The sequence below is a fragment of the Podarcis melisellensis genome, assembly GCF_964234715.1.
Source record: "Podarcis melisellensis genome assembly, chromosome: 1".
Classification (NCBI taxonomy): Eukaryota; Metazoa; Chordata; class Lepidosauria; order Squamata; family Lacertidae; genus Podarcis; species Podarcis melisellensis.
The window spans coordinates 80,146,435-80,163,745 of NC_138528.1; the positions used below are offsets into that span (position 1 = coordinate 80,146,435).

At 44.6% G+C, this 17,311-nt stretch overlaps 2 protein-coding genes across 4 annotated transcripts; both read right to left on the minus strand.

Moving 5' to 3' along the window:
- Positions 1-2,340: 2,340 nt before the first annotated feature.
- On the minus strand, positions 2,341-4,522 carry LOC309380573 (tigger transposable element-derived protein 1-like). The gene is made up of 2 exons (XM_081930711.1): positions 4,342-4,522; positions 2,341-4,273 (listed from the first exon to the last, which is right to left on the minus strand). Exon 2 carries the CDS (start codon positions 4,191-4,193, stop codon positions 2,493-2,495), a length of 1,701 nt encoding a protein of 566 aa, XP_081786837.1. The 5' UTR covers positions 4,194-4,273; positions 4,342-4,522; the 3' UTR covers positions 2,341-2,492.
- A 672-nt stretch (positions 4,523-5,194) lies between these two features.
- LOC309380901 (membrane-spanning 4-domains subfamily A member 15-like) lies at positions 5,195-15,963 on the minus strand. 3 transcript variants are annotated; one of them, XM_081931116.1, is made up of 8 exons: positions 15,723-15,962; positions 13,772-14,021; positions 11,973-12,095; positions 11,631-11,687; positions 10,246-10,353; positions 8,792-8,905; positions 6,889-7,933; positions 5,195-6,285 (listed from the first exon to the last, which is right to left on the minus strand). In XM_081931116.1, the coding sequence occupies exons 2-7, from the start codon at positions 13,997-13,999 to the stop codon at positions 7,832-7,834; spliced, it is 732 nt and encodes a 243-aa protein (XP_081787242.1). In that variant the 5' UTR covers positions 14,000-14,021; positions 15,723-15,962; the 3' UTR covers positions 5,195-6,285; positions 6,889-7,831. The 3 variants fall into 3 exon arrangements, with proteins under 3 accessions (XP_081787242.1, XP_081787243.1, XP_081787244.1); XM_081931117.1 differs by lacking the exon at positions 15,723-15,962 and adding an exon at positions 15,582-15,712; XM_081931118.1 differs by lacking the exon at positions 10,246-10,353 and having other exon boundaries at positions 15,723-15,963.
- Between the last annotated feature and the right edge of the window lie 1,348 nt (positions 15,964-17,311).

Consider the following 17,311-nt stretch of genomic DNA (forward strand, 5'->3'; position numbering starts at 1 on the left):
AGCTATTTACTGCAAGAACAACCATTGCCAGGTCATGGAAATAATTACAACTATTGACTTTGGATCAATGCAATTTGGTAAACAGCACTATCGGAAAAACTGACACAAAAATTAAAAGGAGCAAAAGGCCCAAAGAAACATGACAATTTTTATGCAATTTGGTGTGATGTTATTGATTATATGAATAATGAGACATATGGAAGAACAGTACCCATAGCTAACAGCACAGTTTGGAATGCATGAAGCATATATTTTAATTACTCCCTATGAATTCCTATAAATCCCTGTACAGTGGTACCTCAGTTTTTGAACGTCTCGGAAGTTGAACATTTTGGTTTTCGAATACCGAAAACCCAGAAGTACCATATTTTTTGCCCTATAAGATGCACTTTTCCCCCTCCAAAAATGAAGGGGAAATCTGTGTGCGTCCTATGGGGCAAATGCAGGCTTTTGCTGAAGCTTGGAGAGCGAGAGGGGTCGGTGCACACCGACCCCTCTTGCTCTCCAGGCTTCAGGAAGCTCTCAGCAAACCTGGGGAGTTCCCGCAGGGCTCCTTAGGCTGCGGATAGCAGCCTGCCACCCTGAGTGCTGGGCGCTCTGAAGCAAAGCACCCCGCGCTTCGGACAGATATCCTTTTCTCCTCTAAAAACTACGGTAGGTACGTTTTTAAAAGCTCGGGCTTCCCCTGTGGCTGGGGGGGGATAATTTCCCCCCCTTTATTCCCCCCCCCAAATTAGGTGCGTCCTATGGGCCGGTGCGTCCTATAGGGTGAAAAATATGGTAAATGCTTCCGTTTTCAAACACACTTTCTGTTGTGTGTACATGTTATTTTTCTTAATTTACTGCGGCCTGCCCTTAGCGCCTCAGTTTTCCAAAGTTTCCGAACTCGAACAGTATTCCGGAATGGTTTACGTTTGAAAACCAATGTCCCACTGTAAATTAAAATTGTTATTGATACAAAATACCTTTTACTGTTAACAATCTAAGCATGGACATTATTATACATCATTTCATATCTGTAATAATTATACTATATATATTTAACAAAACACTGTTAATAAATTCAAAAATGCTTATTTGCACATATACTGTTGTTTTATTTTAATTCTCAATTTATGTAACTGTTGCATGTTGTTTGTCTAAATGTAATAAATATAATTATTATTTTTAAAATAAAAAGATATGGTTAAGCCTATACTGATATTTGACTTATCCATTAACTTCTTTAATGTCTATGTTCAGCACAAAACACAGTGTGGTATGTGGGAGCAAATAACTACAGACAGACACAAGGTGGGGTTTAAAATCGCCACACATTTACTGGTTACAGTTTATAGAGATCGGCATGGTAACATAGGTGCCATCTTGCACTGAAGATTGTGGGTGCCCACAACGAAGGGCTTCAACTTTGCCCATTGACTTTGTGGGGGCCCAGTGCATGGTAAGGAGTAGAGATTCATTCATGAAGAAGAAGAAGAAAAAGAAGAAGAGGAGGAGGAGTTTGGATTTGATATCCTGCTTTATCACTACCCAAAGGAGTCTCAAAGCGGCTAACAATCACTCTGTGAGGTGAGTGAGGCTGAGAGACTTCAGAGAAGTGTGACTGGCCCAAGGTCACCCAGCAGCTGCATGTGGAGGAGCAGGGAATCGAACCTGGTTCACCAGATTACGAGTCCACCGCTCTTAAGCACTACACCACAGCAGTTTGGTTGCTGGCTGATGTCCCCATCCAAACCCATATCCTGGGATAACATTAAAGGGAATTGCCTGTTCCATGCCCCACCCCCTGACACTAAGGACCCACCTTATTTCTATGATTGTAAATTTCTTTAAAATGTTATCAATATTGTGTTTTAATTGTTGTAACCCTCTCTGTGGCCCTTACATTAAGTACTAGGAGGTCATAATATTTACTCATGTCTTCCAGGTCATATTTAAGATGAAGACTCATATGTGGGTCAAGATAATTCAAATTGGGGGCCTCTTTTTATATAAAATTACGCCAACTTCACTGATCCTCAGAAATAAACCACAGAAAAAATTCAGATCGGTACCCATTGTTACAATGTATATTGAGATGCATGTCCTAAGCAAGAATAGTGAGAACTTCCAGCAGGTGACAAAAGTAATTATTTCTATTCATTAATCTAACAAAAGTTGCAGCAATAGCACATAGCCTGGGTGGACATACAGTGGTGCCTCGCAAGATGAAATTAATTCATTCTGCGAGTTTTTTCGTCTTGCGAATTTTTCGTCTTGCGAAGCACGGATTCCCATAGGAATGCACAGAAAATCAATTAATGCGTTCCTATGGTCAAAAAAAGTCCAAACAAAGCCAAATTTGGTACAAAAAGAGTTTATTAAGTGCTCTTTAAAGTCACACATACTGTAAAGAGCATTTCAAAAATTGAAGGAACAATAATTTAAGTTTCTAAACATGACAGAAAAGCATTTAAAAATCACCAAAGTGTACAGTACTGTACATAAATTTTCTAAGACTCTGGGGGACAACTCGAAGAAGGTTCCTTTTCCACTCTTTGCTTCTTGCTGAAGAACCTGTCTATGGTCTGCTGCTTCATCCGCCTTTTCAGCACCTCCCTGAAAGACGACATGACCCTCTTATCAAAAGTGTTCGCAAGGTCACGTGTCAGGTCCTTGTCAGGGTGGTGCCGCTGTGCAAAAGCCTGCACATCTTTCCACATCTGGCAAATGTCCCTCAGTTCTTTGGAGGACAGCCATTCCTCAGTTGCTTCCTCCTCTTCCAGCGAGGCCTGCTCCTGCGCAGCCTCTGCTTGCAGTTCGACCAGCTCCTGGGTGGTCAGCTCGTGGTCGTGCTCCTCCACCAGCTCGCTGATGTCCTCCTCTGTGACCTCCAGGCCCATGGTCCTCCCCAAGGAAACAATGTCCTGCACCACTGTTGACTCTGGTGCATCAGAGTCACTTGGTGCCACACAGTCCGGCCACAGGCTGCGCCAAGCACAATTCAAATTTCTCTGGTTGATCCCGTCCCAGGCCGTGGTGATCATCTTCAAGCAGGTGACGATGTCGAAGTGGTCCTTCCAGAATTCCCGCAGGGTGATGTTGGTGCAATCAGTCACCTCGAAGCATCGCCTGAAAAGCTCCTTGGTGTAGAGTTTTTTGAAATTGGCGATGAGCTGCTGATCCATCGGCTGGAGCAGTGGTGTGGTGTTAGGCGGCAGGAACATGATGTTGATGAAGCTGAACTCCTCCAACAAGTCCTCCTCAAGGCCTTTAGGATGAGCAGGAGCATTGTCCATCAGAAGCAAAGCCTTCAGCGGCAGGTCATTGTCCAGCAGGTACTGTTTGACAGCAGGGCCAAAAGCAAGATTGACCCAGTCCACAAACAGCATACGTGTGACCCAAGCCTTACTGTTGGATCGCCACATGACACTCAGCTGCTCCTTCTTGATCTTGTGTTTCTTGAAGGCCCGTGGGTTCTCCGAGTGGTACACCAGCAGGGGCTTGATCTTCAGGTCGCTGCTTGCGTTGGCACAGAAGAGCAGGGTCAGACGGTCCTTCATGGCCTTGTGGCCAGGCAACTTGGCCTCCTCCTGAGTGATGAAAGTCCTTTTGGGCATCCTCTTCCAAAACAGCCCGGTCTCGTTGCAGTTGAAGACCTGCTGTGGAACGTAGCCCTCCGTCGTCACAACCTCCAGGAACTCCGCTGCAAAGTCTTCAGCTGCAGAAACATCAGAACTGGCAGCCTCTCCATGCCTGACCACGCTGTGGATTCCAGATCTCGTCTTGAACCGGTCAAACCAGCCTCTGCTTGCCTTGAAGACTTCTGGCTTGCCTGAGGTTCCTGGCTGTTGCCGGACGAGGTCTGCGTGCAAGGCCTTGGCCTTCTCACAAATGACGGCCTCAGTCACTGTGTCCCCTGCACGCTGCTTCTCTTCTAACCAGATGAGCAGCAACTTCTCCACCTCCTCCAGAACAGCTGGGCGGTTCTTCACAATCCTGGTGACTCCCTTGGCTACATCAGTTGCAAGGATCTTCTCCCTCATCTTCAGGATGGTCCCAATGGTTGATGGATTCCTCCCGTACTCCCTGGCGAGGTCTGTCACACGCATTCCACCGGCGTGCTTCCGGATGATCTCCTTCTTCATTTCCAGTGTAACCTTCTCCTTCTTCCTCTCGCTGGCCTCTGCAGCAGCAGTCTTCTTGGGCCCCATGGCAGCACAGGTCCTACCTTCGCAAACCCAAAAATAAATAAATCAGTGCTTCACATCCAAAAAATTCAAAAGCACCAAACCTCCTAGAAAACACACAAGCTTCCAGATTCTTGCAAACCCCTTCTCAACTATTCCCCCAGCCACCCACCACACAGAAATCCAAACCCATAAATCTTTTTTTTTAACAACAGCAGAGTGTCCCAATGGTCACAAAAAATCATAAAAATGCAGAAAAAAACACACAAGCTTCCAGATTCTTGCAAACCCCTCCCCAACACCAAGTCCTTGAATTCCAAACACCCCAACCCAAAATCAACCCCCCCAAAAAAAGTTTTAAAAGTTTAACTTACCAAATGGCTGCAAAAGAAGTTTTGGGAAAGCTTCAAAAATACCAAAGTCTTCAAAAACCTCAAAAAAGGCTACCACACCGCGTGCTATGAGTTGCTCCTCGAAGTCAAGTCACAACTGCACCTCTTCAAGCAATGCACCCTGGGTATTAATGGTTTTAAGAAAAAGGAAACAAACTTGCAAGACATTTCGTCTTGCGAAGCAAGCCCATAGGGAAATTCGTCTTGCGAAGCAACTCAAAAAACAAAAAACTCTTTCGTCTTGTGAATTTTTTGTCTTACGAGGCATTCGTCTTGCGAGGTACCACTGTATCGCAAAAACGTGGTAATTCTATTTTTGAGATCACTGATTGTTACCATTAGGCATTCTTGCTGGATCTGTTGCAGTAGCTGAGATGTCTGCAAAAGACAACCTAAGTAAACAAATGAAAACTTATGCCTCAGATTTTTTTTTGGGGGGGGAGCATAGTTACCCCTTTTTTCAAGTGAGTTGCAAAAAGATTTTAAAAAGCAAACAAACAAAAAACAGTGCCACTGCCAGGCTATTTTGCACCCTAGGCAAGGCTAACTGCTTACACCTCCCCCCATTTTTATTTTTACTGACTTCAATTTTCAAAAACAGATGTCATTTAAAAAATACGAAAAGCACAAGACTTGAAACTGCTAAATTTATTTTAAATTGCAAGAATAAGTAATACAGCAACCTTTGCTTACCTTTCTGAAATGCATTAAGTACATAAACCTGTTGAAATCACTGCAGCTCTCAATTATAGTTGTATGTACAGATATGAGTCACAATAAATAAAATCAAAGATCATTCAGATTTAATATTACACACGACATGCCTTCAAAAATGCTTTTTTAAAAGCTATTCTCCTTGTTTTGTTTATGTTCTTATTAAACTTCTCACCTGCTCTTCAGCAGCAGGTCCAGGGTGGGTTCCAACAGTTTAAAAAATCAGTATTAAAAACAGTGAAAATAAATTTACTGCCACAGGAAAAAGGAGGGTCCTATTGTGTGCAATTCCTCAGGCGATGTGTGTAAATCCTCAGTATAGGAAGAAACAGGAAGTGTTGTCAGCATAGCAATGTCCCTTCCTCAACTGCCATTTTACAAAATCTTTTTACTCAACCTGTAGTGGAGGCACTGAAACTCACACTGGATGAATGTAGGAATATGGAGTTCCTCATCTGAGACATGAATGCCTACTCATATTCTGCCACTGATAGACTCAAGATATTAGCAAGTGTATTAAGCACTTGAAGGCTCTTTGGTTAATTGCCACTTACGTACTTTCAAAAGCCAAGTACTGATGGATGTATCCACAGATTTGTAATGATTTAGCCAACAATCAAGCAACAAGCTTATTGGTTACAGCTTACAGAAAGACCGGCACGGTATTATCATCAGATAAAATCTATTTTCACAGGTTCCCAAAGCCAATAAGGACACACGATGGGTGGAGAGGTTCAAGTCTTTATTGCTATAGGAATAGTGGCTCGGTTTGGGTTTCTTTCCAAAAAGACTAAACAAAAGCAACACTCAAAAGTAGAAAGCATTTATACAGAGTTGCAGAGCATGACACCATGCCTGATTCCTCCCACCCCTCCCAAGCTTGCTCTTGACACATGGGCACTAGGTACCAATTGCCAATAAGGCAAAATGCTTGCTTGAAGCCCTATCTGATTTGATGGTTGCTCTTCTACTTGCAAAGCAGTTGCTTTTAATATAAACTTTTGTGCTTTCTGCTGGGCTGAACTCATAGCTGTCAACTTACAGATTTGAAAATAAGGGACCAGCAGCCTTGAAAATAAGGGACCAGCCGCCAAAATAAGGGACCTGCAGCCTCACCTGTTCCAGGCACTCCAGTCTTCCTGTCCTCCTGCAGTCTGGTCAAACTCATGCTGGTAGCTTCGAGAACACTGTCCAACCAACTTTGTAACCAGAGGTTCAACTGAATAGAATCTGAATCACATGCACCACAAGGCCTATGCAGCCTCAACTTAAGATGGCTCCCCGGCCTGGCTTTGCACTGCAAAGTTTGCAGCAGCACGTGCAACAAAATGGCGTCCAGCATTCAAAAAACCCCTCAGCTTGCATTAACTAGCCACACACAAGGCATGCAAGCTCCACCCCCCAGTCGTTCTTAGACTTCTTATTGGGTGAGCAACACAGCCAAGCAACACAGTTGGAGCTTCCCTCCTCCCTGGCCGGCATGGAGGGAGGGAGAGGAGCTGCTTTCTTTGAAATTTAAGGGACACCATTTAAGGGATGTCCATCAATAAGGGACAGCAGCGGGACATGGCGCTGGAATAAGGGACTGTCCCTTCAAATAAGGGACACTTGACAGCTATGGCTGAACTGGTGGTTTTAGGCTGAAACCGGAGAACACAGGAAGTTAGGCCACTATACAGAGTCAAATCATTGGGTTCATCCAGCTTGGTGATGTCCACACTGACAGGCAGCAGCTCTCCATGCTTCAGAACTGGGGTATTTAAACAGGAGCTTCTTAAAGGCTTTCTCCCTTCCAGCATTGGGGGGGGGAGGGGCGTTCAGGCAGTTCTAGAGATGCTACTGTTGCTTGCTGCCTCGACTTAAGATGTTTCACTCTTTGACACTGATAAAGGGAACTTCTCAAGTACAAACCAGGACACCCAATTTTTGGATTGACTTGCCTAAGATCCAGGACAAAGTGCAGCCTTTCGGAAATTCCCCCGGGACATCAATTCCGCCTTTGAAACCTGGTAAGATCCGGACGTATGGCTGCCCTAGTTTACAGGGAAGGGACAGTTGTCTCCTTATCTGAAATCTGACAGCTGCTAGTTTATCAGACTGCTGCATAATAAAAAATATTTCTGGAAACAAACAAAAGGATGTCAGGAACTGATGTCAGTCCTGCCATTTGCCCAACCATGCTGGGTGCCAACACTGGGCCTGATTATTAACCAATCAATCGATCAATCAATTAAATTTCTATACCACCCTTCATCCAAGGATCATAGGACCTAGTGGTGGTTGACCTCTGTGGTGCCACTCCTTGCCGTCAATAAATTTGGGAAAAGGAAAGGTGGTGAGGAGGGTTTAGGAGAATCTGAAACTAGAGGCACCTGCTTCACCCCTGTGGTAATCAATTAATCAAATGGATTAATCTACTAACAGTTGCAGTCCTAGCACATATCCAGACTAGATGAATATATGCACCAGAAAGAAAAAGCAATTGATCATATTGACTATTGTTGCTTTGCTGCTGTTGCTCTTCGCAGAACTTCACACTTCGGTTCTTTATTCTGTCTATGGAGAAAAATCCATAGGATCATAGCGTGGAGGAGTAAGATTGTTTTCTGTGGGAATCAAGGCATCACTGCTGACAGAGTTTGGCACAAAAACCATTGCCTGCAACATTGAAATTCAGAAATTCAGTATAAGAAACACTTTTCTTGTTGTTGCTATTACTTTTGTCGTCATGATGGATTACCTCAATACATTCTGGTTTCTGTTTTGTGTGAGTTTGCCCGTGAGTTTGCTCTATCACAATTCTGTACAAAGTAATTTAGGTGTAATGGTTACAATATTGCACTAGGACTGGGGAGACCTATCAGCTGTGTATGCATTACCATTTACTCTGGCTCCAGAGTGCTCACACTGCTGGTGTTTGAAGCCATGGTCACATGGCATTAACCACAATCAGTGGCGTAGTGTGGGGGGTGCAGGGGGGGCCGGGCCGGCAGCACTGGGCGCAACATCTGGGGGTTAGGGTTAGGGGGCGCAGATCCATGGGTTAGGGGGCGCAAATTACTTGCCTTGCCCCGGGTGCTGACAACCCATGCTACACCACTGACCATAATCCATATCTACCCTGTGTAGTTTCTTGAGAAATGCTGGTGTTTGTCGTGTTTCCCTCAAATCCATCTGACTGCACAAAACCACAGCACAAAAACAAACCAATAACACACAAACACATTTAAAAGGCCATAGAATATTAATCAGCCAGACACCTGGTCGTAGAGAAATGTTTTCACCTGGCGCCTAAAGATATGTAATGAAGGCTCCAGGTGTGTGTGTGTGTGTGTGTGTGTGTGTGTGTGAGAGAGAGAGAGAGAGAGAGAGAGAGAGAGAGAGAGAGAGAGAGAGAGAGACCCATGCCACTCCTTAAAGGCTAGAATATATAAACATGGGAAATGAAAAGTCAACTTTTCTTTGGGATCCTCAATAAGATTTGCTTAAACTCCAAGCAAGTTATCAAGCGCTTACCGTCTCAAGATTATAGAAGTTCTCCTGGCACCCAATGTGTGACATCAGAACGGTGATGCAGAACTCCAGCAAGCTGAACAAGAGCAGCAGGAAAGAGAGACCAAAGCCTATGTTCTGCAAAATAAAAGAAGTACCTTTAATCTCTCTCTCTCTCTCAGCCCTTCTAACTAATTCAGCCACAACATTAGGAAGTGTGCAAGTCACCATCTTCCGGATGCTACTGAGTTGAAGATGTAAGTGAAAAATTCGCCTTGGGAAGGGCTTGGGCACCGATGACAATTATCTGGTCATGAGTTATGCCTGACATAGATGGAAAAACCTACTGTATTGGGGTGGGGAATTATAATGCTGCACACAGTGCTATTTTTCTAGAAATAGAGGTGCTGGAACTCACCATGAACTTCTCCCTTGTTCTCTTAGAATGCCAATTGCGTCCTCCAGAGAGGTGCCAGAACTCAGTTCCAGTGAGTTCCTGCTGAAAGAAGCCCTGGCTGCATCTAACACTGTGCTAACTAGCACAAGCTCTTGCACAACAAAACTGCCAGTAGACTTGTTGTTGGATTCCTTAGATGTGCAACCATGAGAAAATAGGTGCCTGATAGCAAAAGGTTTTCTGAAACAGCAGGCAGCATATCTCCATTCTAGGTGATTATTATAATAACCCTGTTAACATTAAGGATTTGGCGCCTCAGTTGGTGTATCCCTCTCCCCTCCCTAGCCTTTTAAAATTTGTATTATGTCTTTTGATATTCTAAGCCTGAGGGCAGAGGAGGTGTTGCCTATAAGCCACTCTGGGAGCAAGATGGTTCTGTCCACCTTGCCAGAATGCCTAGTTTCTAAAGCTGCAGCCTAAAATGCAAAAAAAAAGGGGGGGTGCATGGATAGAAGACTCAAAAGTGCAGCTTGAACTTTGCTTGCTATTTTCACTTAGAACTTGTTGGAAGGAAAACGGCAGAAATCATTCCATGTGCAACTCAAGGATTAATTCTGTTACTGTTAAACTCAACCAGCTAAGAGGGGGCGGTAGAGATGTTGCTTAGCAACCAGGAAGAGTGGCATGATATTTGCTGAGGTAGTATATGCCCTGATTGGCTGTGTAGTTCTGAGGGATGCTTGTGTATTTCTGAGGGATGCTTTTCCTCTGCATGTTTGTTTGAATGTCTTGAGGGTTCAAGTTTTGTCTTGCTCCTAAAACTGGACAAAGAGGGTGCCAGATGAGCCTCCCACAAGTGGAGAGCCACCACTGAAAAGGCCTGCTAATGTGTTGCTAGGGGGTGCGGTGCACTGAGCAGGACCTCAGATGATGATCGCAGGGTCTGGGTCGTATGGGGAGGTGTGGTCCTTGAGGAACCGGGGACCTGAGCTGCATAAGGTCAAAACAACCACTTTGAAATGAGCCCTTCTTGGATGCTACCCAGAAAATAAGTTTTGCACGGAATGCTGCATTCACTGACCTGTGAATAAGGATTGCCTCGATTGAAAGCCAGATCACTTATATATAGAATGGTGCCAGCTGCTGACATTACAGAGCTTGTGATGTGCATTCCCACACTGCATTTCGCCTAAAACAGACAAAGAGCCAGTTTACTAAAAATTACAGAGACAGAATGCAGGTCTCCTAAAAGACAAATCATTTATTACTTACTGACTGACTTAGTTGCTTTATGTTGCCTAGGGCAATGCAAAGCAACGTAAATCAATTTATCCAACAAATAAAGTCACGCTCAGTCCACGAGAAGCAATGCACCTGTTCTGCAAGTAGCCTGAATTTCAAGCTGTATTGGAGTTTTCCTCAAGGGTCATTTAAACCCAGAGAAAAACTGAAGTGGCTGAGGGCACTGTGGTGGCAGTGAACTAAAAACACAAATACAAATTAACATAAAAGCATACCACAATTTAAAAGCAATTTAAGACAACCCCATCCTACCCCAAGTAAAACGACACCCACCCCCATTAAACACTAACTTAAAACTATCAAAACAATTAAAAACAGTTTAAACGTTTCAGATAGTTGAAGCCATGGAAGCATACTCCAACCCCAAGGTCCGTTCAGCTGCCTCAGTTGTATTTCATCGGGTCTCAGGTGCCCTCCTAGGCCAGATGGACATGGTCTGCCTGCCAGGCAGGGGACAGGTCAGGCGAGACTCACAGCCGCAGGTTTCAGACCAGAACAAGGTGGGCTCTGAGGCATAGGGGGCAGTGGGAGGTATGCCCTAGGAGGCTAAGGCAGGCCAGGACCCACAGCCCAGCTGGGGCTTGCTAGCTTGAGGAGAAGGTGAGGGTCAAGCCCAAATGCAGTAATCAACATGCAAGACAAAAAAGTGAAGCAAATTTGGCCAGGCCATTTGGGTTTGTGGCACAAAGCCAGCACAACACTTTGGCACTGGTTTGGACTTTGGAGTCAAACAGGACGAGGTTGGGTATTTTAGCTCTTTACTTGTGACCCCGGTGTCTATTACTCAGTTTAGGGGGTGGCACAAAACATGGGCTTGCAGCACAAAGTGGCACAAAAAATAGCACAAAACATTGGCACCTGTTTGGAGTCAATTCAACAAGGTTGTACTTTTTGGCATTAACTTGTGAGCCCAATTTGCTTTGTCAGTTACTCGGTTTGGGGGGCAGCACAAAATGCGGGGTTCACAGCAGAAAACAGCACAAAGATAGCACAAAACTTTGGCATTGGTTTGGGGGGGGATGCAGAATTTTAGGGTCACACATAAATGAAGCTGCATTTATCATTACTGCTAAATAAATTAATATTTCTCCTTTACTATCAGTAGCATGATCAATAGTGCTTCCCAGCCATTAAGATTGACTGTTATAGATCTTTCTCTCTCACCAGACAGCGTGTTTGATGTTTCTCTGCTGACATCGACATGCTTCCTGAAACAATGAACTGTACAAAACAAGGGTAAAAAATATGTGTTTAACTGCAGCTCACTTCAAAAAATCCAAAACATACTCTCTATTGAGAGAAAAAACTGAGTTATAATAAGATAATAGTACCTCTTCTCTCTTTATTTTAAGGTGTAGATTAGTCACACCAATCACTCATTTTCTACATACAAAAGGTCAACAGCTTGAAAAGAGTTAGAAAATAGATACCCTTTTAAAACTCTGGATTCATAACCAGAAACACAGAAAAACAATGGCTCTCAAAGGTAAATGAAATACTACTTACAAATGCTCCACCCCAAAATGGATAACCTCCAACAGCAGCAAAAGATATATAGGAGTGACCAATAAGAAAAAGTAGGAGCGCTCCAAAGCTGATTTGCATTAATCCAATTAAGATCTGAACAGTCTATGGGAAGAAAATGTGCAAACAAGGTAAAATAATTCTGCTCGTTCCTCAAAAAACATGAATTTTTACTCATTAGCACAATCTGAAAAACACCCAGAAAGATTGGTCTGTCTATTCCTTTGGGTAAATAAAATTTTTAAAACAGGATAACTTCTCAAGAGGCTAGAGAGAACACCACATGCATATAGATATATAGGCTGCATAAAGATGGGGTGAGAGAAATTCAGAGAAAGACATTAGATTATAGCCAGACAGATATTGGGACTAGTATCTGCCTCATTGTGAGGTCACAAACACAAGCCAGAAAGAGAAGGGAGGAAATCAGTATAAGCATGCATAGGACTGGCATTGCTACAGACTGGCTATGTTTGAAATGAACTGATTACCGGTAGATCTTTAAAACTGATACGCAGAGTGATGCTCATTTGCAAACCTGAAGTTTCCATTAGTGTAAAACCAGAACTTTTAAAATTTTATCCTGGTCCCAGAAAAGTTCCCTGAAAATGCCACCTTAGTCATCCATTGACTTCTATGAACCTTAAACATTTTGTCTACAGTTTTTGCTCCCCATATCCAGGAAAATATTTTCAACTATCTCAGTTACAGACTTCTATAGTAATCAGTGCCATAAACCTATGTAAGTGTGTGCTAAACTTTATGGATGACTTGACATTGCCTCAACTGATAGAGGGACCCATATTTTGAAGGATCCCCCTTCAGAAGGGTTTTCTAGCAATAGTTTAGAAATAAGTGTCTCAAAATTCCTATTTTGAATTAATATGGGAGTAATTCAATCACTTTTGGGGATACACTATTTCCCCTCTGTTTGGGGGTGAGGAAGAAATCTTCTCCCTAGACTACTAGCTGGCTTGTTAAGAATTCCTGTAATGTCCATTTCAATGTCCCCATGACCCCGTTTGATCAGTCACTGAGTCAGCCAATAGGGGCAAGCATCTTGAATTCATAGAAAATCTGAGAATAATCTGTATGAGTCTTCCTCAAATTCTTGCCCTCTGGATATTTTGGGCTAGAACTCACATCACCCCTGATCCCTGTCTGAGGCTGTCTGGGAAGGCTGATCTGGATTATCTCTTTTGGCACCACCTTTCTGAACCAATTTCTATGTAAAAATGTCTGATTATCCTTTCTATTATGTTTTTGGCACCACCATCCTTTTAAATTAATCACTGTTGATCAGTGTAATAATATCTGGTGTTTGGTCCTTCCTACACTGACCTCACTCTTGAAGGAAAGGCACTATTGTCATTTTTTCAGCTGGAACTCACAAGAACTCAGTTCCGGCACCTCTCAGATGAGTGCCATTGCCATTACTGCCGTACCTTGGATCTCAAACCCATTGGCTCCCGAACAAATTGGCTCCGGGGCAATCAAAACCTGGATGTGAGTGTTCCGGTTTTCGAACAAATTTTGGAAGCCAAACGTCTGGTGCGGCTTCTGATTGGCTGCAGGACTTCTGCAGCCAATCAGAAGCCACGCTTTGGTTTCCGAACATTTTGGAAGTCGAACAGATTTCCGGAACGGATTCCGTTCAACTTCCAAGGCACGACTGTATAAGAGAAAAAGGGAAGTGTTCGTGGTGAGTTCCAGCACCTCTTTTTCTAGAAAAGCAGACTGCTTACGATGCACCTAAATGTGAGCAGATCTGACACACTTACCCCCAGAGTCTTGGTCTCCATTTTGAGGAGTTTTTGCCATGTTTTCACGTGTTGGGGTTGGTTGCTGGGGCTTCCAACCTGCTGGCCAACATATGGCATGTATTGTACTGCCCCTGCTGGTTGGATAACAGCACCAGGGATCTGCTCGCCTGCCTGGATTACGTTCGCAGCAATTGCAGGAATGTACACCACCGTTCCACTAGCCATTCTCCCTGGATGCGTTGCCATTGTTTAGGTATCTTCAAGCAAACTAATAAACCAAAGAAATAAACAGATGAAAGGCGGTGGTGGGGAACTCTCACATTTGGGGACAAGTTACCAACATGCACAGCCACATATTCATACATGATGTGATATATACTAAAACTGAACCCATGAAATTGTGATTCCTAGCGGTGGGTTGACTCATGAGTCAATGGTGCATTATTTGTGAGCAATTCCTATGCTGCTTTTTGTGCCTAAGGCAGCACACACAGGAAAATAATTGGACAAGGGCAGATAAGAGACAGAAGGAAATAAACACCCATCCCAAAAACTGTTTAATTAATGCCAGGAATGGCCATCAATTACTAGTAATTTCTTTTTTTGTCTAAAACAGAGTAGCCCAAACTACTAACATAGAACTTCCTTGTTTTTCAGCCCTCCCTACAGTGGGAGTTTCAGTTTTCATACCATACCATATGAGGTATTGTCTCCTCTTTAGTCAGGATTGCATTTCACAACAGTAATGCTGCATAATAAGTTTATGTTTCAGAACAGTGGGAGAGCGAGTGTAGCAGTAAAATGCATTTTGCGGTTAGGGGAGATTCACAGCAAGGAATCAAAGGCAAATTCTTGGCTATATTCAAGATTCACCTGCAAAAAAAGGGTGTGTTTTAAGAGGTGGTTGAGGTTATTTTGTAATACTGTACTTCTCTCTCTTTCTGGGTGTGTAGTTGGTAATCCTGAGGAAATTATATGTATATATTTGGTACGCTGTGATATATGCAGCTACCCTCAAACACTCCCTGAACAGAGTTCCTGATTTCAGCAGAGGGTTGTCAACATTTAACTGTGACTGTGCTCTTGTGCCTTTCATGGCAGCTTCACCTAAAGTGATTAGGAGGGGATCCTGCCCATGCAAGGGCACCATCTTGCCCTCAGCATCGTGAGTGCCCAAGCACCCATGGCCCCCTGGAGCTGGCTCCTATGTGCCTATGCTCCATGTTGTGAAAATCTCCTAGCGATTTCAGCAGATGTTGGTAAAGGCACAGGTGTCATTTTAAAAATCAGTTCCTCTATCGCAGGGACCCATTGGGGAGGCATCCACATTATTCTGCATCCATGTTGGCTTTCTCTTCTTCTGATCCATTAAAACTTTTTGCCACACCGGCCTCCATGCCCGAGGCGGCCACAAATAACAGCTTTAGTCGTTATCTTTATGAGGAGTTCCCATGGGGGAGAAGGAAACTTCAGTGGTTCAATCAGTCACTGTATAGCTTTAAATCCTGACTGTAAAGATTCTTATCGGAAGAGTTCGGCCAGCTCTCTCTGCCACTAACAAAGCACAACTAACAATGCATCTTGTGTCCCGTGCAATTGCTGGGAAGAGCTGGCAGGAAGGGGCACTTGAACCCAGCTCACTGCCTCTCGCCCCTAAATGCCCCCTACCTGCATTTCAGGAAAGAAATTGGCAGGCATTGTAAGAAGGATGAATCACCCCTCTCGCCCCACATTTATGCCCACAGTTCCTCCCCAGCAAATGCTCCCTCCCTTGCCTCTCCCTTAGTAAGCCCGAGCTGCAACACACACCTAAATATTTTTACAGTACCTGTTTCTGCCCTTCTGCTTCTTCAGGAGTGAAGGCAGAAGCTCTTAGCTCATGTTCAGGAGCTCTTTCATGCCTTTCAGAGGAGGAAAGCTGCGGATCAAAGGGAAGCACTGTTCCCCAAATTAAGATAAGGTAACTCACGTTACACCGGCAGCCCCGTGTTCCTTCAGCAGGGAGTGAAAGGCACAACACGAAGAATTTGGCCAGCCTGTCTTGTCCTCCCCATTCCCCTTTCGGGGAAATTCGCTCCTTTTGTTGTGACGCGCATCTGGCTGCAGCCTCCTTTCCCCACCCCGGAGAGTCTTTCCATTCCATTCCTGCCAGGGAGATTCTGAATCTGGACCAGAGACAGCCTTGAGGAGCTGTGAAGCTGCGCAGGGGCCTCTTGTTTAACTTGCCAGGGCCCACATAGCTTTGCAAATGTGCCAACAGTTTTATTGCTCAGATGACCCACTGAAAATGGGGTGGTTGGGGGATGAGGGTGGGGAGACATCCTGCACCACAAAAAGATTTAGGTTTGATGAGGCCCTAAGCTACTGAAGGTAAAGGGGCCTTTTATATGTCCAGCTGTCCTTTGTCAACAACAAATTGTCGCTGTTTTTTGTTTTGAATATATGCTATATGGTAATGTATGGACCTAATAAGTATCTAAAGCCATTTGCACATGTAGAATGTAGGCACCTTATATATAGCAATGAGCAAAGCAGTGATATTTTAGGGAGCAGGCTAGCAGGCGGGGCCCATTACTTACATCATAGGAGCCTACACAACACAAAACATTATTGCTGTATGTGGGTGTGATGGGACGATGAGCTGCTTGTGCGTAAAATGCAAGTCCCTCAGAGTTTGATCAGGTTTTCAAACCTCTGCCTGTGACGGAGCCCCTCCAGCATGGCTGCGTCAATCACTAGTAGAATCCGAAAGTGGCTGCTTTCGGAAACGTTTCCAACATAAAAGCTCCTTAACGGAAACACGTCGTCTGGCCTCTCGGCGTGACAGTTTCCGTCGAGGTGTGGGTGTCCCTATAGGAGGTCCTGAGACCTCCCCACTGGTTTCGCTTGAAGCGTCTCTGAGCCATCCCTCCGACTCACTTTCCCTTGGAGTTCTTGCTCGCCCTCTACTGGTTCCCTCTTCCGCTGCTACTGCTCTCTCAACCTCAGGGAGCCTTTGCACCTGCGGCGCTTTAGATGTCAGTTCCCTGACATCCACCTCCCCTCCAGGGCCCCCTTCACCCCCTCCCGTCTCCTCTCCTACTGGCGGTGAGGAGGTAAAACCCCTGAAAGAACCTCCCTCATCTTCCGACGTCGCGAACACTTCCTTCCACTTGTTGCTGTTCCTACTCTCTAGGTACTCTTCGTCATCAGAGTCCACTCCATCTTCCAACTCCGACTCCGCGAACCCTTCCATTTCCTCTTCCTCATCGGTGGTGCCGAAATACTCCCTCCTAAACCTTGCTATAGGCTGAGGTTTCCTCGGGAACCTTTGGTGGAACGTTTCTGTTAAAACCTCGTCATTGACTTCCTCTGCACTTACCCAGGTGTTTTCTGACTCCGGTTCCCCTTCCCACGCCACCAAATACTCCACCTGATTACCCTTCCACCTGGAATCGAGGATTTCCGCTACATGGTTGCGGCGTTCCCTCTCTTCCAAGGCTGGTCCCCTGACGTGCTCCCCTTCACGTCCCCCCCTGTATGGTGACAGTAACGACCTGTGGAACACTGGGTGCAATT

Excerpts from the sequence above, each read along its gene's own strand:
- LOC309380573 (XM_081930711.1), bottom strand. The coding sequence starts at position 4,193 with ATGGGGCCCAAGAAGACTGCTGCTGCAGAGGCCAGCGAGAGGAAGAAG.
- LOC309380901 (XM_081931116.1), bottom strand. The coding sequence starts at position 13,999 with ATGGCAACGCATCCAGGGAGAATGGCTAGTGGAACGGTGGTGTACATT. Across the intron at positions 11,688-11,972 it reads CATTTTGGGGTGGAGCATTT|TTCATTGTTTCAGGAAGCAT; the intron begins GTAAGTAGTATT and ends TGTTTTGTACAG. Across the intron at positions 7,934-8,791 it reads ACTTCTATAATCTTGAGACG|GCAATGGTTTTTGTGCCAAA; the intron begins GTAAGCGCTTGA and ends TCAATGTTGCAG.